The sequence below is a fragment of the Podarcis liolepis genome (genome assembly GCF_965112155.1).
Source record: "Podarcis liolepis genome assembly, chromosome: 3".
NCBI classification, from domain to species: domain Eukaryota; kingdom Metazoa; phylum Chordata; class Lepidosauria; order Squamata; family Lacertidae; genus Podarcis; species Podarcis liolepis.
In genome coordinates, this window is record NC_139557.1 from 51,990,211 (window position 1) to 52,014,558 (window position 24,348).

Here is a 24,348-nt window from a genome sequence, read left to right on the forward strand (position 1 = left end):
AGTTTATAGGAGTATGAAAGACCGTATACCAAAGTTAATTAAATATGGACTAGTCACCTCTTAGCTCATTTCAACTACCCTTTTGTGCATACAAATTAGAAGGATTTGTTTCCCCTACTCTTTCAGTGCATTTGAGTGGAGCATTGTTTTAATCTGCACTGCTGATCATACCAAATCAGCAGTGCTGGGTATCCAGGATTTATTCATCCATAATAAAAGGTCGTGCCCTCATGATTGTTTCCTTAGTTAACACCCAAGAGAGCAGATGAATGGAAGTCTCAGGGTCAAGCTACATATTACATTTAACATGTAGTTACATCTTGTTTTTCTTAAATTAATTGCAGTCAGAGGAGAATTGTTCCCGGGATTGCAGCATATAGGGAGAGGCGGTTTATCCCTCCCCTCTGCAGTTGCAACCCCTCCTGAAAGTCGGCTCAGACTGTGAGATTGAGCAGAAAGATTGTGGTAGGGTGTGTGCTTTGCAGGCCAAGGCCTCAGCTTCAATTCCTGGAATCTCCAGGTATGACTGGGAATGTCCTCTCTGAAATCCGGGGGGGGGGGGGGGCAGCTGCTGGTCCTTGTGGACAGTATGATGACAGATAGACCAATGTTCTGAGAGACTGAGGCTGCATTTAAATCACATGACTTCCCCTAAAGCAGAGGTTTTTGAGTCCATGGCTCCCTTGACCAACTACACTCTTTCTGTGGCACCCCTGTGGGGCTCAGGAGCCCAGTTATGTCACCCCTTGCCTGCAGAGCCTCTCACCCTTTTTCAAACACCCTCCCTTGGGGAGTGTTCCCTCAGCCTCCCTTCCTCTTCCCTCTCCTTGGGAGTCCTCCAAGCATCCACTGCTGCTGCCCCTGGTCTCTGAGCTGTCCCCCTTGCCCCAAAGAGAGGTGCCCCCTCATACTGTCCCACAGGGGCATAGGACATGTCTGTCCATTCCCAACAGCAAGGGCTGGTGGACTGGCTGACTGGGCTCCCTCACCCACTTGCTTGCTCGCTCCGAGACCACCTCAGCTCCTGGCAATCAGCACCCCCTGGCCAGCCCCAGGGACACCATTTGCCTGGGGAGCTTGTAGGCAGGGCTGCTGCAACAGCCGCACAAGCCTTTTGGAGGCAGAGAGGACATCAGAAGAAAGAGGGAAGGAAAAGAACAGAGAGCAGCGTTGCCTGGGCCACCCCTGACCACCATTCAAGGCACCCTGGGGTGCCACAGCACACTGGATGGAAACCACTGCCCTAAAGAATCCTGGGAGTGGTGATTGACCTTCCACAGAGGCACAATTCCCAGCACCCTTAAGAAATGACAGTCTGTGGATTTTGGGGGGCAAGCCATGTGCCTTCAATGCATGGTGGGTATGCATCTTGTCTCAGTATAAGGTAGCATCTGATGTCCCTAGACATCCACTTAACTTGCAGCTTCACAGGGGGTGGGTTTCACTTTCTATTTGTGTCATGGCTGGGATGGAAAGGGGTCAAACTTCTCCCAGCTTATTGCTGAAATCCTGGTATCACTCTTATCTCTTTTGTGGTTGTAATTAATTAAAGAGAGAGAGGAAGAGAGAGAGGGAGACAGAGAGGGAGAGAGAGATGTAGCTGCATACTATGGCCAGACCCATTTCATACATTCACAACACATTATTCTGCCCCCACCAAGAGCCTTAGCCCACAGCAGCCCATGGAGCAAAAGAAAAACGCCCTTCTGAGGCATGATTGTAATCTCAAATTCTCAGAAAGTAATTGTTACTCTTACAGGAGAAAATGCCCACCCCTTTTCTAGAAGGACCTCACCTTACTCCTCCCTTCCAGATACTGCTATGAGGACAAATTCTTACAAAACACACTCTGCCAGACCTTTTCCTACATACATGTATTATATTCCATCTTTCTTACAGCTGCAGGACATGCGACCAAGAAGCTCTGAAGTAAAGGATTTGATTGCCTACTTTTCTCCTCATTGTGGTCATGCTTAGAGCAGCTGTACAACAGAGCTTGTGAGCCCCATGAGCTGGAAATCACATGGGAACTTTAGGCATGGAATTCCTGGCCCAAGCTTCTGGTTCTGACTTCTACACACACATTACATCACTGCTAATCTACAGCTGTGAGAGCTCCTTGGGGTGAAGTGTAGGTAAACCTTTTTCCTGTCTTCTGGGGTTTCGTGCCAAATTGACATGCTCCTACCCCTTTCCTGCTTCACTTTTGTAGTACTGTATAGCTTTCTCTCACGCTCTTCTGAGAATTGATTCTCTCCTTATGGTTGAGTATTAGATGGGATGCACAAGGGAATTTATGTTTTTTTTATGCTGCACCGTCCTGCTGTCAACAAAGCAGATGCTCTAGTGTTCAAACCTGAGTTTTGTTGGTGTGGGTGCGAATTCCTGGATTCTGAATTTCCTAGACACGGTCTCAGGTTGGCATGCAGTTGACCCATGTAAAAGATTCCTCCCTGATACTCCTGCCTTTCAGCTACAGTTAATTAAAATAGGGAAACGTTTCTAAATCCAAGGGTTGGTGGGCAGTAAGAATATTGACTTAGGGTTATTACTGAAGCAGGGTTGAGTTGTGCCCCTCACAAACACTTTGAAAGAATGCATGGAGCACCACCATCACCCAGCAGCGGTGAAGTTGTGCACTCTTGGAGCTTCTCCACACACTGGCTGAATGTGCAGGTGCTGGGGTGGGGTAAGGTGTCTGCAAATGTGGCGACGGAGAGCAGCAGAGGGCAGGGCAGACCACCTGGGTCCTTCACCCATGGGGCTTCACTGAAGGCAAGAAGTGCACTGGCATTTGAGATCACAGGCGGCCTGCTGTTCTTCAGGAGAAACAGAAAACCCCCACAAGCAAGATAGTCTACATTGAAGAACATGTTGAAGACAAGATTGTCATAGGGTTTTCAAAGTACAATATTACAGCTGTATTAAACTCTATATACACCCAGGCTTTAAGAAGACAAGATACAGAACACCTTTGTTTTACAACAAACGATTCAGCTCTTTAAAAGCAACAATTTCAGATAACTGTACAAACATCCTGCTCGTGTGGAGAAACTTAGCGCATTTTCAGTTGAAATGAATTGCCCCAATGTGCCTCCTTTGACACCGTGTGCTGCAATTTGACCTTAGTAATTTTCCAGTCATTTGTATTGTGATAACTTCATACATACATGTATTCTGGTTCAATTGACCAGACATAGGAGACCTTAACCTGGCAAACATGGGTTCACAATAATAACTTCAGCTCTGGGTATAATGGCATATGGTCCTAACCCAATGAGGAGGTGATCAGAACATGATCAATAGTTTCTGCATGGCAATTTCTCCCTTCCACTTATAGGGTGTGTGGAATGCATCCAGCACTCATGCTGACAGAGGATAGATCCACATGCAGCAGTCTGTGGATGCTGCCTCCCTCCCCCCCCAAATGTTCTGCTTGTAGCACACTCCAAACACTCTTGTTTCCTTCTCCTGTAGAGAATCTGTTTAGCACCAAGGAGGAAGTTAGGTAGATCCAAGGGGACCTATAGATTGCAGCATAAAGGTGTAAAGCTTTTCATAGTTATAGTCAGGGTAAGACCGTGCATGAATTTGAATGCGAAGCTCATTCTACTACTGTACACCAATACTTTGTATAATCTCCAAGACATCTGGTATCACATTAATCTACACAGAAAGAGTGGAACGGTACAATGTAAAGGTTCAGGACTACATTCTCCAGATTATGACAAAAAACCACTTTCTTGTGAAAGTTACTTAGATACAAAATTTGAAACAAGAAAAGAAAACAAAGATAATATACATCTACCCCCAATAAATCTTTTAAAGATCTGCCGCCTCTCTTCCTCCAACCATGGCTTTGTTAGATGTAGGATATCTTATATGGATTGGCAGAGGTTGTGCATTTCATTTTAATTGGATAAGATGCCGTTTGAATTTTTTTTCCAGATTTTCTGCCAGTGCAGCTTCAGTTGCAAGAAAAACCTAGCAAAACCTTATGCATCACCTAGATTTAATGTCATTGTGAATCTACAATGCAGCATTTAATGTTGTTGTGGGTTTTTTTTAAAAAAAATCCTTCCTAGAGCATTCTGCTTCCCATGTCCCCCACCCCCAAATGCATTATAAAAGATCTTCCAAACTGGACTGAATTAAGAAGAAAGGGGGAATAAAGAAAGTAATAGGTGTGGTCATGATTCTTGTTTATGTCTCTGTTCTTTACTCTCAAATCCTGGCAATGGGGCTCCTTATTTGTTGTGGCATCAAACCTGAAATGTTTGATTAGAGTCAGAGCTGCAATTCTGTAATTGACTGAAAGCAAGATATAGCTCAAAGGGAAGTTGCTATTGGAGAAAGCAACGATGCCACCATCACAGCTCAAGACTGGAGTTCATTAGCACCAGTCCCTCTAGTGGGGAGAAAAGGTACTTGAGCTTGCAAAAATCCCAATTTCTTATTTCTGTTGAAAGAATTCAAGTTTTCCAGATAGTGCATGTAAGGACCTGTTTCCCCTGAAGATAGCAATGGCTTCTTGCCTCCGATCTCACCATAAAACTGTTTCTGTGGCCCAAATATGTAGGGGAGGTATAAAGGTAAAGGGACCCCTGACCATTAGGTCCAGTCATGGCCGACTCTGGGGTTGCAGCGCTCATCTCGCTTTATTGGCTGAGGGAGCCGGTGTACAGCTTCCGGGTCATGTGGACAGCATGACTAAGACGCTTCTGGCGAACCGGAGCAGCACACGGAAACGCCCTTTACCTTCCCGCTGGAGCAGTACCTATTTATCTACTTGCACTTTGACGTGCTTTCGAAATGCTAGGTGGGCAGGAGCAGGGACCAAGCAACGGGACCGCACCCCATCGCGGGGATTCGAACCGCCGACCTTCTGATCGGCAAGTCCTAGGCTCTATGGTTTAACCCACAGCGCCACCTGCGTCCCTCCAGGGGAGGTATAAGCTTAGCCAAATAGCAACAAGGGCCACCCAGATGACATATAGCTAAAGGAAGGATGCTATTAACAATGGGCTACACTCAGATCTCCCCAAATGCAGTTGCCAAGCTCCCCACTCCCCAGAGTTCTCACATATTGCAGAGAACATGGGGAAGGACTCTTCTGTCGCACTGAGCTTTAGAAGAGGCATACATTGATGTGTATCCCAAAGCTTTGCACAACTTGTGACTTCCTGCTCCCTCTCCCAAGTCTTCTGCATGTCCCAGAGGGCTTTGTGGGAATGGAAAGATTGGAGACAACCACAAAGAATGGCTAGCTACTAAGCCAAGCCAAAACCTGTGAGCCGACTTGAGTTGTTTGGCAGTGACCTTTCTTCTGCATCCAGCTTGAATGGTCTTTTAATGTCTGATTTTCCATATGTGATACAAAAACAGGACAACAACAATAATATTAACAATAATAACCATATGAATAATACAAAATAATTATCATTATATTCTTTTTTTGAAAATTATTAACACAAACCAGCAAAACAGATTTCGCTCCCCACCACCCTCTGCATTGGATTTAAAAAATGTGAAGATGTACACTTGTAGAAAGTTCTCAGTACAAAAAGAGGGAGAGACAGCTGGCAAAATGGATAGCTTTCTGTAAGGCAACGCGTTACCTTTCTCCTACTTTCTCAAGTTACATTGGGATTGTTTGGTGTTTTTAGGAAATGTCAGAACTTGGCTTGCTTCAGTTTATCGATGTGGTAACAGAGTTTCAGTGCCGGTCCCAGCTTCAGGCCCAAATATTTCATGATCATGTCGCTTTTCAGTAGCAACAAAGCATTGCCGTCAATCTCCTAGTTTAAAAAGAAACGAGGAAGGAATCAAAAATGTGATGTGATTTTGACCTGTGTTGAATGGTGGGGAAGCTGCTATCCCAATGAGCTCAAAAGGAATGGCCAGCAGCAGCTTGGATGGTGTTGAGTTGCTTGAAAATTAGGTAATTAGAAAATTAAGATTTAAGAACTGCAGCCTTCAAAATCCTTACTGTTTCACCTGGCATCTATCCAACTGAAGTACGGGGAATTTGTATTCTCCTAACTTTATCTGTTCTTTATATACTATAAGTCTAAAGTTAATTTCCACAACAATGAGATGAGAAAGTGACACAAGTGTCCTTGACCAGTAGTATATCAGAACTCTTATTCATGACTTGGTCAGTATTTGGTGACATTTTGAGTGGTTCTAATAAAAGCACAGCCCAACTATGGATTTTGGAGGGCCCCCCCCCCACCTTGTAGACCAACCTGGCTGCCTTTGGTTTGTGTGAATTAATATCACTTAGGGCCACTTCAATGACTGCATGCACATCACTCTTGATGCAGGTTGACTACAGCCATCTTCCTCAACCTGGTACCCTTCAGATGACTTGGATTACAACTCCCACCATCCCACTCAGCACACATACACAAACAGAGAGAGAACCTGGAAATAAGTCACCATATGCATTTGTTCTAAAAGAAATCACCAGCTGGCTCTTCACCAATGAGCCATCAAATGCTTATGTAATTCTTAGGAATGATGTTAATGCAGCTTTTTGTAGTTCTGTTATTCTGTATGCTGCATAGTGTCAATTATACTGATGAAGCTATATAAATAAAGACAACAACACATAGTACACGGGTGCACATATCAGGATTCAAAACATCCATGTGCCCGCATTAAGTAAGAAATCCATGTATTTCTTGATAGGTTATTTTGAACTCAGGATTAACACTCAACTATAGAAAGTATGAGAGGTGCACCATATTATATTATAATAATTTCCTGATTGCTGCTCACATTTATTCAAAATGCTTCTGTGCAGCTTTCCTCAGCTGAGCTCAAGGAGGCTAGCAACAATGAATTAGAACTATTTTAACAATTATAAAACAAAGGTAAAACATTAATAGCAGCAGTAAAACACTAGAATAGCTGTAAAGCGATAAGAACAGCCTATTTAAAAAGGCCAGGAACCATTAACAATTTTAACCTAACAGACAGGTTCTAGTAAAGCTTTCTAATGAAGCCCACATAAGTTACTAGCCTTTGTTTTGTTTTGTTTTGTTTTACTAAATACAGAGTTAGTAGCTTGCATTTCCATGCTGACGGCAGATGAAAGGAAGCCCCCTCCTCCATAGCCAGCATAAAAATCCAGGATAATAGCAGCCTAGTTAAATACAATGAAAGAAAGGCTCTTTTGACCAAGTGGACTGGCAGAGTGGGGTTTGTGTCTGTGTGTGACAGGACCAAGAGATCCATCCCTTCTTTGGGATCCTGCTCAGTCACCTGCATGGAATTCCTGGCTGCTTTTTGCTCCCAGGCATAACTTGTGAAGTAGAATGATGACACAATTTTGCGATGAGGCGGCAACTAATAGTTTTCTAATCACCCGATGGAAGGCCAACAAAGAAGGGGAAAACCAAGCCACTCGTAAGAAGGAGCTCCAGAGCTTGGGCACAGAAATGGAAAAGACCCACTCCCATTTCCCAGCTTAAATGTACTTCTAGAGATCCTGGGACTCAGGCAGGGCGGAGGGGAGGGTTCTTGTATTTTACAGAGAACCACATATTTTAAAGGAATGTGTGACCCAAAATACATTTATGTACAATTCTCTCATAAATAGGGTTGCCATGTCAGGAGCATCCTGGACCCTGCAATTTCACAGCCTGAATCTGAGGCCAAAGACCATTCCCTGGTTGGGCCCTGGAAATGGAGATTAATTGGAAGAGGGGAGCAGAAGAAGACAGACCTCACCCCACCCCACCCCACCAATAGTGCCTTTGCTCCTGCTGGGCTGAAGTTTGCAAGCTACAGCCATAGCCTTCTTAAAAAGTTGTTGTTGTTGTTGTTGTTGTTAAAGACGCTCATCCATCTGGAGATTCAAGCCCTCCACCTGCCCCCTTGAGGGGGCAGGCAAACCTGGAGACTTCAGGTCAGTCCTGGAGGTCTGGTAACCCGACTCTTGAAGGGAGAACACATGTGTTTTGCATTTAGGTATATATCTAAACCTACAAAAGCTAGAGGAAGTTGTAGTCCTAAATCTGGCTGTGTAGCATGCTCCCAATCCAGAATTTTGGGGTTAGGAAGCACCTTGTGAAACAGAAACAGCATGACATTTAATGACCTGCTGTGACTCCTCTGTCATAGGCCTAGTTCAATTATAGATCTGATCTGTAGTAATAATTTCTGTTGTGGTTTATAGCTGCTAAGGCTTATGACCTAGACTAGCTTCTCGCAGTCTGCTGGAAGGCTTCAAAAGTATACAGCATCTGGAAGTATTTCATGCTGCTTTATTAAGATCTAATCCTGTGAACACTGACTGTCAAGCTTAATATTTCAGGCTTAGTGCTGAACACTATGATAAGCCCACTGACCAATGCAAACGGATGCTAAATCTGGAGGCTTGGCTGCAGCATGATGCCTTGGCATACAACACTGCGCTTGGTAATGAAAAATCCTTTCTTTTTGTTGCTACTGTTTTCAAAGAAGCAAAAAAGATGGACTTTGCCTGGCAGTAAAATCACTATACAAGAAATACTGTAAAGGGAGGTAAGCTAATTGGAAGAAAGCTGAAATAATCAATACCAAGACGTATCAGGTCTATGAAACAATATGCGCTCTCAGTGATAATATCCATCATTGGAAGAGTCAGGATATAATTCTGAAAGAGCAAGTTTAATTGGCCTAACTCAAAAGCTTTACTCTCCCTTCAATACTCATTTTTCCAGTTACAGATCAGAGCAGCCCGTTGCATTACTTTACTTACTCATCTTGGACTGGCATTCCTGCTGGCTAGTTCTCCTTATTCTGAATCTGAATCCTACATTGCTTCCCTTCACATTCATTCACACTCCTTTCTAGGTCCAATCTCTCCTGAAATTCTTCTGCACCCTCCTCAGAAATGCCAAGAGGGGAGCTGGCTAGCCAAGAAATCACAACTACAATTTGGGCAAGTGCCAGTCACCTTCTTTTACATCTGGCCATCCTGGAGGAATGAGCCACAATTTACTCGTAAGTTTTTCTACTGACATGAACTAGGATTCCTTGCAGACAGTAAACATGTTGTTGGTCTCTCTCAAGGCAAGCTGTTTCTGTCTTAGTATGAAAAGCACCGGGAAGTTAAACTAACAAAGGTCATCACCACCTCATTCTGCAATCCTGCTCTTGTCATCAGCTGCAAAAGCAAGGATTTCAGGTGCTGGTTGGGAATGTCAGCAGCATTCAAAGCTTCCGACTAAATTATGCACCTGCTCCTTAGAATCATTTAACTCACAGGAAGACATGGCTAAGGTTAAAGGAGTAATCACTTGTCTCTCACCTCTGGGGTCTTCGTGCTAATCCAGTTTAGAAATGAAGGTTAAACAATTTCAGGGAAATGGGTTATTCAAAGGCATAATTGAGCAGGATTGGGTGATGGCCTTAATCAAGCATCAGACCTCTTGTATATATCTCTGGGAAGCTGACTGAATATAAGCAGCAGGTTAGTGGGTGCTTTGATATGGAAAATTTAGAGCCCATATTATGTTTAAACCACATCACCATTATCAAGGACTGCAGCATTGCACAGAATGCTAAGTTGTCAGCTACTGAGCTGAGAACATAAGAAGCTTCCTGGGTCAGATCACAGATCCAAATGTCCAACACTGTATTTCCCAAAGTAGCCAATGAGATATCCCTAAGGAAGTCCACAAAAGGAGCATAGATACTCTTGTTGCAACTGGAATTCAGTGGCCATGGAACCCTGAGGTTCTCTTTAGCTACCATGGCTTAATCGCCATTGTTAAATCGATCATCAAGGATGCATCCAACCCCCTTTCAAAGGCTACTAAGCCAGCAGCCATCTCCATGTCTGCTGAAAGCTTTTCTATTCCACTAGGACTAGGGCAGGTCATTAAGAATACATCCTTTCACAATGGTTTGTTGATGCCTGTATTTAACATTTTGTGGTTTTTATGGCATGTGAAATATACTCAGAGTCGCAAAGTGTATCTGGAGCAGGATTGGGTGGTTCCTGCCAACCAATCATACTGCTGCATTGTTCTAGGACCAATCAGACTGCTGCATTCTGAATCCTATTGTTCTAGGACCAATCAGACGGCTGCATTTTGGATCCTATTGTTCTAGGACCAATCAGACTGCTGCAGTTTGGATCCTATTCAACTCAGTACATAACAGCATGGTTTTATTGTTGTAAACCCCTTTGCTATGTTTTTAATGGCACAGTGGTATACAAATATTTTAATCAGTACATAAATAGTAAGAAGTGTCTGTACACCTATCTTCCTGGGAAGGTCACTGTCAGGAAGTGACCTAGGTGGCCTCAGTCCCGGGTTTCTTGACATTTTGTGTCCTTAAAAAACATTTTTTAAGCATTGCTTACAAGGCAGCTGGACACACTGCAATGCACAGTGCAAGTGAGACCCTGCCCACCCAGAGGCATCTCTGCTCATAAATTAGCATATGGAAATGTTAAAGACGTGTGCCATGGACCTGTGCTCCAAGCCATTTAAGTACCAGGCAACACGTCTCATGTATCACGTAACAATTTCCCTAGCATTAGTGAGTGCAACAAACCATGATCTCTGGCTTAGGGCTAAATCATGATTCCTGGTTGGGATGCTTTTCATTCCAAACAAACCTCAAGCCAAGATTTGTTCTTGGCTGACCAATTATAGGATTTTTAGGGGGAGGGAAACTAACCACGATCATTGGTTTGGATAGATCATTAAGCTAGGGATTGTGGTTTGTTGCTCTCAGTCAGGGCCGGATTTAGGTTTAATGAGGCCCTAAGCTGCTGAAGGTAATGGGGCCCTTTATATGTCCAGCTGCCCTTTGTCAACAACAAATTGTCACTGTTTTTTGTGTTGAATATATGCTATATCAGGCTTCCTCAACCTCGGTCCTACAGATGTTTTGGCCTACAACTCCCACGATCTCTAGCTAGCAGGACCAGTGGTCAGGGATGATGGGGACTGTAGTCTCAAAACATCTGGAGGGCCGAGGTTGAAGAAGCCTGTGCTATATGGTAATTTATGGACCTAATAGGTATCTAAACCCATTTGCACATGACGAAATTTGTCTTTTATCAAAGTAATTGTTGAACTGAAATACAATTAAGAAGAAGCCTACATTGTATGTAGGTTTTATTTTATTTGTTTTTTAACTTAATTTTGGAATACATCCAGATTTTTTTCTTTAATTTTTGGGTTGGCCCCCAAGAGAGTGGGGCCCTAAGCTATAACTTGTTTTGCTTATATGTAAATCCAGCACTGCTCTCAGTCATGCTGGAGAAGGCGGGAAGCAAAAGAGGAGCAAACCATTAATTGTGATGTGCAAACTGCTTCTTTAGTTTATTACTAGCCTGTGCAAGATGTGTCTCAGGAAGCCAAATGCAGGCCATTGGCCACATAAGGTAGCGTGTCAGGCACTTCACAATCCCGTTTTCACAGTCCCAGGTAAATAGCACACAATGTTCTGGTGGGCTTCATTGGCTTTGTGCAAATCATGTTTATTCACTTGAACATTAGTCCTGGATAATGTAATTCCATTACAGACAAGTTCCTACATACGTGTTTTCTGAAGAGCTCCACGTGGGGTCCCAAAGCGTGAGGGTCAGCATCCTTTACAAACCAAACCACATCATCAACGGTCCAGGTCAAAGGATTCTTGCTTATGGGCCGAGCTGCATCTTGCCTTTCTGGTGAAGGACTTGAGGCTATTTGAGGTGAAAAGAAGCAAACGAAAGAACCCGGTTACAAATAAACACTGATTAACTTGTTTCTTCAGCAGTAGCATGGCAGTCATTACTTGCAAAACCAGCGTATTTGTAATATAAATAACCTGGGCTGCATTTGCATGGCTAGTAAATTTCATAAATGTACTTTGTGCCGTTCATGTCTGCTAATCCTTGAACCGTTCACAGTGAATGCCAGGAAGGGAGTATGTGACTGTCAAAGTGCATCCACAGAGAGGATTTCTTATGCTGCAAGAAGCAGACCCAGGAAGAGTCAGGGAAATCCATACATGACATCTTTGAATGGGCTTCTCCTGGTACTGGTAGGGTGTGGGGAAAGCGCCATCATTACAAAGTACATCTCTTTGGCCTCCAAGCAAAGAGCAGTAACCTTTAAATTAGGTCAAAGTACTGGTTTTTCCATGCTATTGACCATTCCTATTTAGGTTAACTTGCAACTAAGTCCTCCTATTAAGTCCAATGGGACTTATTCCCAACGTGCATAAGACAGCCACCTAGTATCTGACTCTTGTATGGAAGCAAGCCTAAGGCAGCCTTCCCAGCCTGATACAGTGGTAACTCTGGTTAAGAACTTAATTCATTCCGGAGGTCCGTTCTTAACCTGAAACCGTTCTTAACCTGAGGTACCACTTTAGCTAATGGGGCCTCCTGTTTCCGCCACACCGCCAGTGCACGATTTCTGTTCTTATCCTGCGGTAAGGTTCTTAACCCGAGGTACTACTTCTGGGTTAGCAGAGTCTGTAACCAGAAGTATCTGTAACCCGAGGTGTTTGTAACCCGACGTACCACTGTACTATCTAGATATTTTGGACTACAACTTCCATCAGGTCAGTCAGCCTGACGAGAGTTATAGTAAAAAACAACATCAGCCACACACACAGAGAAGGGCATCAGGTTGGGAAAGGCTGGCCTAAGAAGTGAGAAAGCAGAGAGAAGTTTGGACATTTTGGATTTGATTGCTCAGCAGAAGGCATGATGGTTAACCCTGGGTTATAAAAATGCAAAGGACTCACTTTCCTGCTGGGAGAGAGAAAATATGCCAGCTGCCACAGTCTGAAGGAAACAACCGCTGCTATCATAACCACAGGCAGCAGAGATAGTGGCTCAAGTAAGCACCATCTTCCCATCTGGAATTAAAAACGTGAAGCTGCTAATGGAACAAAAGAAAAGATAGGCAGGGACAAAGCAGGGCTTTGGCAAATGTCTCCTCTGAAAGCCTTAGACTGAGGGCTGCTTCACAGAAGATATACTTTACAGGAGGGTACAGAACCACCACCAAGGCCTAAACATGAAAGGACATGGGATGGACTGATTAGGTAGGCCTGGAAGCTGGAGCACCTGGCAATTTCTAGGTTCATGTCATCAGGGGAAAGGAGGCACTTTCCCTGTTCTCCACGCACAATGTGTGGACACTTTCCCCTACCTTCCCACATCTGCATGCACACTTGCCCTACTTTTAAGAACACAGGAAGCTGCCTTATAGAAAGCCTGACCATTGGTCCATCTAGCAGAAGATTGCTTTCATTGACTGGCAGTGGCTCTTTCTTGGGTTTCGTGTGTGTGTGTGTGTGTGTGTGTGCATGTGCATGTGTGTGTAGGGGGTTGTTCTCCCAGCTCTCCCTGGAAATGTCCAGGATTGAACCTGGGAACTTCTATAGGCAAAGCAGATGCTCTACCACTGATTGAACAGCCCACCTGTAAATTTGTATTTGCTCTGTGTAGCAAAAATGCATATTGCATGTGGGGCAGCCATAACACTTTCCACAGGATCAGAATATTAGAGTATCCTCCTAATCACCCAGCTTTCATGAAGCAGAGTGTCCCCAAAGAACACCTCTTTGGAGAGCTACTAAAATTGCACAAAGATGAACGTTGTGCATGTGACTTCTTAATGGCATCAAGGCTGAGATGATTTAAGGTCACATCAGCTCCTTTCAACATTAAATCAAGGCAATAAAGCACACTGGGATGAAAGTGCATTTATGTTTTTTATTCTTTAGTCTCTGCAGAATTATAAATCTCAGTCGCTATCTCTGTGCCGTTTCCTTCCCAAACTTAACCCCCTTTATTTGCTCCTCTCTCTCCTTGGCAGTGCTGCATTATGGCTGAACAAACAGAGCCTGTTTGGCTTTTAGCTATATCGCTGGTGTGTGTATTAAAGTGAGTATGCACACATGGAGAAGCAAAGGCAAATGAGCTTAGAAGAGGCGGCACAATGTGAAATGAAGTTAGCCTTGATTTGACACTGGTTGCTCTATCACTCCTTGCTATAGTGCCATTAAGAAGCTGCTGAAAACAGCAAAAGCCGTTTGCACAGGAGGAGCTTCCCAGTTTGGTGTCCTGGCATGCAATTGAAAATGAAGGAAGTAGTAACAGGAATGGAGCAGGGGAAAGATGCCACCACTGCATGGCCTTCTGCTGCGTCAACATCTTATAGTAGCTCTGCACTTTCTTTGGTCTGCTAGGTGGACTATAAAGAGCCCAAGAGATCAGAATATGTGGTATGTGGCTTATCAGATGCAGTGAAGCACCCAGTATCAGTGCTCCCTCATATGTAGATGTCTGACAGACATCTTTAGGATAACTTGGGACAGCAAGATTGAGGATGTCAGTGGCACGGAACACTTAAGTTGCAGAGTGGTTTAAGACAGAGGTGGGCAGACTTCAGGCTTGGGAGATTCCCTTTGTGTTTTACTAGAACCATGGGATCCACTGAGTTGAATCAGTGCAAAAGGCATCCACCTAGAATTAAAAGAACATGGTGCCTCTGAGCTGCTGTGTATCAGAACTGAGCCAAGTTCATGGTCCTCCCACACACAAATCCATTACCCCCAGCTTTCTTTACTTTGGCAGTCTAATTGAGGTGTGAGTAATTTGATTGCCACTGTTGTTAAACTATGGGGAATCAGAGATCCTTGCTCATCTACTACCAACTACCCAGAGATCAACCAATAGATCCAGATCAAACTTCTGCCCATCGCTGGTTTTGGAAAAGAGGAGCCAAGAGGTTCAAAGAGACTGGCGAGCCTGAATTCAGGAGGACCATGGAAGCATCTGAACAGGCTTGGTCTTCAGCCTGTTTATTGAGCATTCTTGGGTTTCTTGCACATAAGTTAGACTCTGTTGTCTTTATTGAGCAATCACTGTGATTTGTGTAGGGGGCTGTTATAACAGTACTTTGAGAGTGATCCTCAGGTATCAGAGCCAACACAAAGAAGTCCCTACGATGTTCCGTACTGGATGGTGCTTCATGCAAAAACGGGACTTTAAGCAGGGCCTTCCCAGCCAATCCTGAGGAGACGCACTCTGCAGATACATTAGACCCACACATAACATAAGGGACTTAATAAATTAAAGCCAGCACTTTGAATTGGGCTCAGAAGCTAATTGGTAGTCAACAAAGCTGTTGCAAAATTGCTTGACTCCTCAGGTCTTGCATGCTTTGTTGGAGGAGCCCTACCTGTATATAAATCCTGCATTAATGCATCTGAAATTTATTCACACCAGGGATTAAATACATTAATAACGATCTCATCTCTCTCATGTCAAAGGTATCCTAGGGCATTGTGTCATCAGAATTAATCAAGATGATAAAGAATGCTCAGATTACAAAGAGAGAGGAGTCTTCGGTACCAATAATTATCCTTAAAGATCATAATTTAGGTAAAATCCAATTTCCTGGCTTTGGCAGGTGGCAAGAAAATATGTAAATGAACTGCGCTTAAAAACTCGTGACGCAGCTCAGAGGGATAATCAACCTATTTTATTTTATTTGTACTTATTTTTAGAAAGATTTATATCCCACCTTCCAGTGCTTATGCAGCACTCAGGGCAGCAGCCAACAATTAAAACAAACAATAAATGCAACAGCATTCCAAAAATACAATATAATAAAAACAGTGACAGATGCAGCAGATAAAACAGAATCATTTGACTATATATACATATATCTTCCCAATAAAAGAAAACAGTTCACTGGAACTGTCTGGTGGTATCTGGAACTGCCTTTAGATTTAGGTAAAACACAGTGTAACAGGACTGGTCACCTAAACAGACAGAGGGCTTGACCACACTCATGTTTATCTCAAGTGGTTTTACGTTTGTCTCACCACTTTCCCCAGGAAAACCCATTGTTTATCGCTGAATCAGAACAAATGTCAATCTGCATAAAAATGAACATTGATATTTGTTCTGATTCATTGGTAAACAGCTGGTTTTCTTAAGGAAAGTGGCAAGACAAGTGGGAAGTATGGCTCCGTCCTGAACCTCAGTCACTCAGGCCACCCAGTGGCTCCAAAGATGAGCTCAGACTTGAATTTCGATTTCTCTAGCTCACACTAGCCACACTGAACTCAAACAGGAAAAAGGAAATAAATGAAGACTCAATAAAATAGAAGTTTAATGAGAATTATTTCTGCTGAAGCAAAGAAAATAACCAAATGTGGTGTGAGACAACAAAAGGCCACAAGAAGCTACAGCCAAGCAACAGGCTGAGGAGGAAAGTACTCAAACAGTACCTCAAACAGATTAGAAATATTAAGGGTTCTATTAGGCCCTTTAAGAAATTAGATAGGGAAAGATATTCATTACTTTAAAATGGTCAAGATACCAGGTTACTTGGGCAAATCTTTCTTTAAAATTTAAAAATATATATGTGACATTTGACAAATTAGAAATGAATAAAGTTTTCGTTGTTTTGTTGTTGTATTTTTTAAAAAAGATTGCTCCTGGTCAGACCATGAACAGAATTATTGTATCCAAGTGCAGCAAGGGAATTACTGCAGGTTCATTTAATAAAACCAAGGAATTGTTTTTGAAAAATTCTAAATAAATGGAAAGATTTTCAAAACCTAGAAAAAAGGTATGTAATTTCATTTTTTAAAAGAAACACATATTGTAACTGGAGTAATCTTGGGTTCTGTTAGAGTCTGGCACTAATTAAGATTCAGTTTCTTTTCCTGGCTTGCAAAAATAAATGTTCGTGTAATTATTTAGAAACAAGTTAGTAAAGTATTTTAATCTCAAGGCTTGAGCCTTTTGGAATACATATTTCAAATGTTTCTTTTCTTCTTAACATAAACAGTAAGAAATAAAAAGAAACTGCTTTTTATTGTAACTTATATGCTTACATCAGGCCCACACAACTTGTGATGCGTCAGTGACAATACAGCCCATCAGTACTGTGGACAAAGCCTCCATTTCAGGGTCAGGCTATAGAAGGCTGCTGAGCTGCACTTGGTTGTGAGTGGCCTGGCTCTTAAAATGATATCATCATGACAAGAGTTGGTCTTTAAGGAAGAATAGAAACTTCACAGTATTCAACTTCACAGATAGCAAAGGAACTCAACACATCATCAGATTAAAATTGAATGTAAGATGTTACCACTTCTGTTTCCTTCCATGTAGGTTCCATTTCTGGTTGGGCTTGATGTCTGATGCCTCAGAGCTGCAGCTGATGGTCCTCCAGAGGCCATCTGGCCAGAGCGATGACTGCAAGAGGAAGATGACCCTCCACCGTGACGTCCATCGCCAGAACTCTGCCTCATAGAGTACACGGATCCCATACAATTAAAGGCAGAATCAGATGGGTCGACGCTGTAATGCTTTGTGTTCACTGGATCAACCAGGTAGTCTTCAGGTATGACTGTTTCTGTTCGAAAAGAAAGGATCAGGGGTTAATGAAATAACATCATTGATTTTCTACCGAAGTGAAATTACTTTAAAAAATTTTTTTCCTATTTTCACGCAGTCTTAAATAGCAGACAGGCAGCTAAAACCCATTAGCAAACTAAAGTGTGAACAGAATTAGAAGAAATTGCAGTATGTGGGATTTAATTTATCAATGAGGATTTATAATAGGAAATGGATTTGAATTAATTTATGGGATTGTGACTTTCTAGTTCTGAAATTAATAATATATGTAAGTCAACTTCACTCGAGGCTTTGGTTGACTACAGTGCTTGGTTTGCTTCAGAATGATTTTATGCAGTTACAGAAAGTATATGATTTTAAAGATGTTTATATATAGGCCAAAAGTATTCAGGGTGTTGGGGTGAGGCTTGAGCACAAGGCTCATTTGCTTAATGCAGGGGAAGCTAACCTGGAGTCCTCCAGATGTTTCCCAACTTCTCTTCCCATCATCCATAGCCAAAATAATAGCACATGTAGCTAACTGATAAAAAAAAAACTGATTGCTTTCCTCTCAAAATGTTACATATAATGCATGTGATTTGTTTGTTTTTTAAATTGAGACCATAATTTTAAGAACAAGTCTGGGGTTTCTCTGTGTGTTTAACCTGTTCTCTATTGGTTATTTTCCATTCAAGTTTGTGTCCATGTGCTCCTTTCCTCACCTCATTTCACTTCGGTTGCATACCATGAGAGAGTGATTCTGGGTTTTGTTAAGTCCTTGTTTCCTATTACATCTGAACTGGAAAACTGTGGTTTAATCAATGCTTACTCTCCACAATCCGATCCTAGTTTCATATTCTGGTTTGTAAAAAAGAGTTTCTTTGCTTGTACATAGGGGACGCGGGTGGCGCTGTGGGTAAAACCTCAGTGCCTAGGACTTGCCGATCGCATGGTCGGCGATTCAAATCCCCGCGGCGGGGTGAGCTCCCGTCTTTCGGTCCCAGCTCCTGCCCACCTAGCAGTTCGAAAGCACATCAAAGTGCAAGCAGATAAATAGGTACCGCTTTATAGCAGGAAGGTAACGGTGTTTCCGTGCACTGCGCTGGTGCTGGCTCACCAGAGCAGCTTCGTCATGCTGGCCACGTGACCCGGAAGTGTCTTCGGACAGCGCTGGCTCCCGGCCTCTTAAGCGAGATGAGCACGCAACCCCAGAGTCGGACACGACTGGCCCGTACGGGCAGGGGTACCTTTACCTTTACCTTTATCCTTGTACATAATGCGGAATTGTGGTTTAATAAACCCTGCTAGAAGTTGGGCTGAAGGTGGACACATAAGAAGAGGAGGAGAACAAGAATGGAACACAACAACACAAGGTTTGTTCTCAGTCTAATTTATAATTGTTTATTAAATTCAGATAGCTAGTGTCTGAACTGGTCCTTAAACCCACATTGGCATAGGTCAAAGTTGCAATCCACAGGACTCATAACAAGAAGCTGTTAGCAGCGCAATCAAATGCTAGCACAGTATTTGTGACAGTATTACAAGATTTAATTAGTTTTGTTAACAACACATAGCAGTACACAAATATTAGAGATGGAAAAAGAAGCCTTAGAGGCTGAAGGAGATTTAATATGGACAATATTTTGTGAAAATTGTGAGGAAGCCAATATTTCGCCTAAAATGATGAGTCCAATAAGTGGAAAGGTATCATGTATAGATCATCATTGTGGATGTCAAAAGAATATAAGAGGGAGTGATGAGCAAATTGGGAGACATTAATTCCATTTAACAGAGTTCTCTGCCATCTAGAATAAGGGCCCTTGTTCTTGTCCTGCCTTCTCCTCACTTTCTATCCTCATTCTTTTACCAGTTCCCTAGCTGGCATTTTTAAATGACAACCACTAGCCATTTCTGAACCTGGGAGTTGAGAAGGACATAAGTATAAATATCTTTACACTCTAAAATATCTACACGTACTCCAATTTTTGGTGCATAGATCATGCCCATTGAGTATACACACAATTTGTTTTGTGCCTGCAGCCTCCTAGGTAACTGTAATACTCAATACCCGCGTGGACATCAGGAGTGGGGCAAGTATGCAAGGCAGGAGATGCCAGGGGAGGAAAACCTGCCAAGACTCAGTTTTCACCACACGCATTTGATCAGCTATGTGCAGAGGCAATACAGATGTTAGACCTCACAAACTGGATGTCCAGATCTTTAGTGTAGGATTTCTCCACCACCATACACCAGGGCAAATGTTCCACAACTTATATTTTCATTTTTAAATACAGTATTTTGCGCTATTTTTTGCAGGATTTCCTGATTTAGGCTGTCTCAGCTATATTTCTCATGAATATTCCTCAGGTCCACATTTGCCTCTCTTTCTCTTCCCATAGCTCATAATATTTCACCCCATGACCCCATCCCTCTACCTTTTAAAGTGCTATAATATTTTTCTTATAATGGGATGGCCAGGTGTGGCCCATCTATTATCAGCCCTATGATCTCATGGTCACACAGCCCTGCCCTTCATTTGAGCTATGCCATTGGCTCATCTAATCGTCAGTTTCATCTAACCGCCTTCCTTGGCATTGTTGGAAGAGATTAGAACAGCCTTAAAGCTGTATTCCAAAGACGGCCTCAATAAATAATATCTACTTTTATTTATTTCTTTTTTTACATAATGTTGAGACTGATTTAACATCTGTGTCAGTTCTGAAGTCACCTTCAAATTCTTATTAGGAGATGCAATGTGTTGAAACAGATGGCCTTCCAACTCCCTGAAAGCAACAAACTTCAACCCCAAACTCCTTGTTATTATCAGACTGGTGCATTAAAAAAATGGATTGGAGCAATAGTTTTACAGGAAGATCTTTATTTTGACCTGATGCATGGAGATAGATCCTGAGCCATTTTGTACATTCCACAGAAGCAGCAAGAGAGGAAGTTTGATTGACTTCCTCCTCCCAAGTACCCACCCCACACTTATGGGTTTCCTGGAAGAGGACAAGATGAATGCCTCTCTCGCAGGGACCCAGGTATGATGAACATCTCTGACACAGGCAAGTGCAATGAGGATTACTTCAAGGTGTGACCCCTGTGAACATTATTCATTTGTTTGCTTGAAACATTTGTTTTCTGTTGTTTATCATGAACGATTCCGTGTGTGTGTGTGTGTGTGTGTGTGTGTGTTTCCTATGTTATTATTATTAATCATAATCACATAATTTATATACTGCCTTCCATTTCAAGAAGAAATACCAAGGCGGTTCACATACAAATAAAAGCCAACAGCAAAATAATGCAAACAAAACCAATTATAAAAACAATAGCTACCTTTAATTAAAATGCACAGTAAAACAACTACATTAAAACATCCACAATTAAAACATAAAAAGTCCATTAAAGCCGTATAACAGTTAAACAAAACTCAAAGCAGGAGATTCAAATCAAAATATCAGGGGAATGCTTGTCTAAACAGGCACACTGCAGAACAGAAATTTGGAAGTATCATGAGAACTGGAGACCATAGCAGTTGTTGAATTATGGGGGCCTCACCTGAGTGACAGTTCCCTTGGCTACTGTTTCAGGATGTTCCGGGGAATTATGATAAAATTTGGGAAAGGGGATCATGGACTGGGGCTTTGAATTTCTTTAAGGACCCTCCTACCTCCCCACCCCACATAATTTGAGCTTGCCTGTTGCTGCTTTGTAATACTGCCACTCCTGCTCAGCATTAAAAGGAGGATCCCCACTTCCCCTTTCATGCTCAGATCTAGCCACCATCCTCATGCCCTGCCCCAATTTATGACAGCCTACACAGCAGTCTGTACCAGCCGGGTGATACTGACATTTCTTCTGCAAACCATCCCTATCAGCAGTGTGAACTGCCCTAGATGTGCACACGTTAAAGCCCACCAGTGTGTCTGAGCTATGGGGATCAGTTACTTGCAATACTAAAAATAAGCATTATGCCATAAGGATTATGGTTTGTGCTGCAAGCAAACCAACACATGGTCGGATATTAACAAGAAAAATACCCAGCCTGGTTGAAAATTTGCCAGGCAGCATCCCAGTGTTGTTCCACAGGGACACTAGACAGCTGTCATGAATAGAACGTAGTACAGTAAATAAATGTCAGTTTCTACTTTGTGCAAAGTAGATGTTTACAAATGGCATATTATGCTAATCTAATGTCCCCTTCACTGAATCACTGTCAAGCAGTGTCTGAATTGGGGGTGTAAAGGTGGCAGTGCCATAACCCCACTTTTGACTGCAGCTCAGCTGTCAAAAGGGATGAAAAATCCATGTATACAATCATCACATTCCATCTCATTTCAAACACCGAAGATAACATAATGACCTCTTCTCCACAAACCTTTTTAGATCAGGCAAATAGTTTTCTATTAAATTTTGTTGTGGTTGAGTGCATTGCACGGATCTCACATTCCCCCTTTAAATCTGACCTTAATATTTTATTTATTGTTTAAGGGATAATGTTCATGGCAGAGGAATATATGAGGCAATAAATGGCTTGTGCAGGTAATTAAATGCTGAACCAAAGCCGAGACTATTGATAACCATAAAAGCCATTTATTTTGACTATGTTCCAAAGCCATGTACTGCAGTTATTATACAGGGGAAGGCAAAATCAAGTCTGCCACAGGACTAAATAAGAGTAAGAATAACACAACACATTTATTGCTTTTGAGATATTGAACTCATGTTGCCTCCCTCCTCCCCTTCAGAAGATCACTTTGAAATCAGGCAGGAGATTCACATGTCTATTTTTTCTAAACATTATGAGGTTTTTAATAAAGTCCTTGATAGTCTAAAAATAAAAACATTAAATGGCATAAGCAAAATAGCAAATGACATTACAAAGCTTAGCTCTCAAAACACTCCACCCTCCCAGCTTGTACCAGTTGGGCATAAGTGTGACAGTGTGACTTGAAAGAACAGTCCTCCAAATTCATACAGCAAGAGACAAAAAGCATGTTTTCATCTTTGCAAAAGGAGGCTGGACTTATTGTCCACGATTCAGGATACATCAAAGTGTCATGTGTGTACAGTTAACTGGTATAATATCCACTTCTAATGCAAATATAATGCCTGTCAGACTAATAAATCTGTGTGTGTCTCCAAGATCTCACAAAGGTAGAGGGAAACTAAACACTACAAGAGAAAAATTGGCCTCCACGTGTTGTGTTTTCCTCATAACACTAATGTGGATCAGGAGGCAAGAATTTGCTGGAGATAATAGGTGGATAGGAGATTTGAACCCTCCAACCCTTGCTGTTTCTCTCCTGCAAATCTCTCTTTCACTTTAAAACTCTTTCCCCTCAGCTGGGCTCTAAGATCAGAAGAGGTGTGGTTGGGAGGGAAAGCAGTATTTGCTGTAAATAAAGAATAAACAGGAATTTGTGAGGAAGAGTTAACGTGTGAGAAGGATTAAGAACCCGCTGTCCCTGATTCTCTCTTGAAAATGGTAGTCCAACACACACACACATGGATTTCTTCAAATACATATTCAAAAGTCATAAAAAAAACCAACTGACCTGATTCCATCCGTCCATTTTCATATTCTTCAGGGTTTTCGGCAGTGTTGTATTGTGGGAAAGGTTGATTGCTGAAAAGATTGTCACACAATAAGCTACGGCAAAGCTTTTTGAGGAACCGCAAAACATAACCAATGCTGTTCACTACTGGCAGGCTCAAGAGGTGCTGTTTTCCATCAAAAGAAGCAGAAACTGGGGGAGAAATGAGGAGGAATTAGAGGGTTCTCCAATATAAGCAGTAGTTCCTTTCATAAAGTAGATGGTTCTCTTAATAGAGCACACATTCTCTTTTTCACAAGCCACACATCTTTTGAGCAAATGCTGATACTGTGACCTCTTTAGGCCATTCACTAAATAAATACAAGAAGGATGAAAGTAGTACAGAGTATCATTGATTTTTGTTGCTTTAAATATTTCACAGAAAGGAAGAGTCTGAATCTCTCTTCCAGAGTCACAATGTGGATTACCTTCAAATCCATATACAAACTTCTCTGTTACTTCATCTCTCTGTGCTGAGCTAAAAATCAAATCACCAGACTCTGATGAAAGCTATACTCTGAATCCTAGATCACAGGACCAATTCACTACTTTGGTGAAATTTCTACCCACCCTAACCCCAATCTATGGTGACATATACTTTACAGATGACAAAAGAGCATATCACTGCTAATTGTCTTTTTAAATAATTTGTAGTGGCACCATTAACTGGAACCTTTGCAAAGAGGTAGCATACATATTTAGGCTGAGGTTTAGGCCTATTCAATCTTGCTTCAGGTTTATTCAGTTTATGCATCTCTTCCCACTAAAGAATCTCCTAAGTGATTTACCACCAAAGTAAAAAACAAACAAACAAAACAATTAAAATCACATAAATATTATTAAAACAGACTTAGCAATACCATGTTGTGTCATTTTAAGAAATAAACAGATAGATATATAGATCTGTAAAGTAGAAAATGTTGCAATGGACTGGAGAAAATAGCATGAAAAATGGTTGTGCCAATTGATCCATGGTATACATTCAACAGATTGGCCCAAAGTCTGAATGTGGACCAACATTTTTTTTAAAGTACCGTAGATAAAGCTTGCGCCAGAAGCCAGTGAAGGCTGGTCCACATGGGCAAATGTAGCTCTCTCCTCAGCCAGCCCCTCACCCCCACCTGCCTTCTTACAAGCAGTCCAGGAGTGTGACATTGCCTGCCAGCTTCATCCTCCTAGGTTTTAGTGTTGCCCTTGTAGCACTCAGCAGAGAAGATTATGGGGACCAATCTATCATTAGTTGGCTCTACCTGTCAGTGGCTCTGGTGCCACCTGCTGTTGGCTCCCTGCCTTCTGCCCCAGCATTCCCACTGCCAGAAGAAACATGTCCAGTGGGGAACACGCACAATACTAGCTTGCCAGCAGCAGAGGGAGGGGGAG

At 42.3% G+C, this 24,348-nt stretch overlaps 1 protein-coding gene across 2 annotated transcripts in view; it reads right to left on the reverse strand.

The window, feature by feature from the left end:
- Positions 1–2,973: 2,973 nt before the first annotated feature.
- Positions 2,974–24,348, reverse strand: part of SCML4 (Scm polycomb group protein like 4) — a 76,959-nt gene continuing 55,584 nt past the window's right edge. Inside the window, exons 5-8 of one of the 2 annotated variants that reach the window (XM_083497701.1) lie at positions 22,930–23,121; positions 17,121–17,387; positions 11,553–11,698; positions 2,974–5,798 (exon numbers count right to left, since the gene is read on the reverse strand). In XM_083497701.1, the coding sequence (XP_083353827.1) occupies positions 5,673–5,798; positions 11,553–11,698; positions 17,121–17,387; positions 22,930–23,121 (731 nt within the window). In that variant the 3' untranslated portion in view covers positions 2,974–5,672. The remainder of the gene's footprint in view (positions 5,799–11,552; positions 11,699–17,120; positions 17,388–22,929; positions 23,122–24,348) is intronic. The other variant, XM_083497700.1, reaches the window with a different exon arrangement.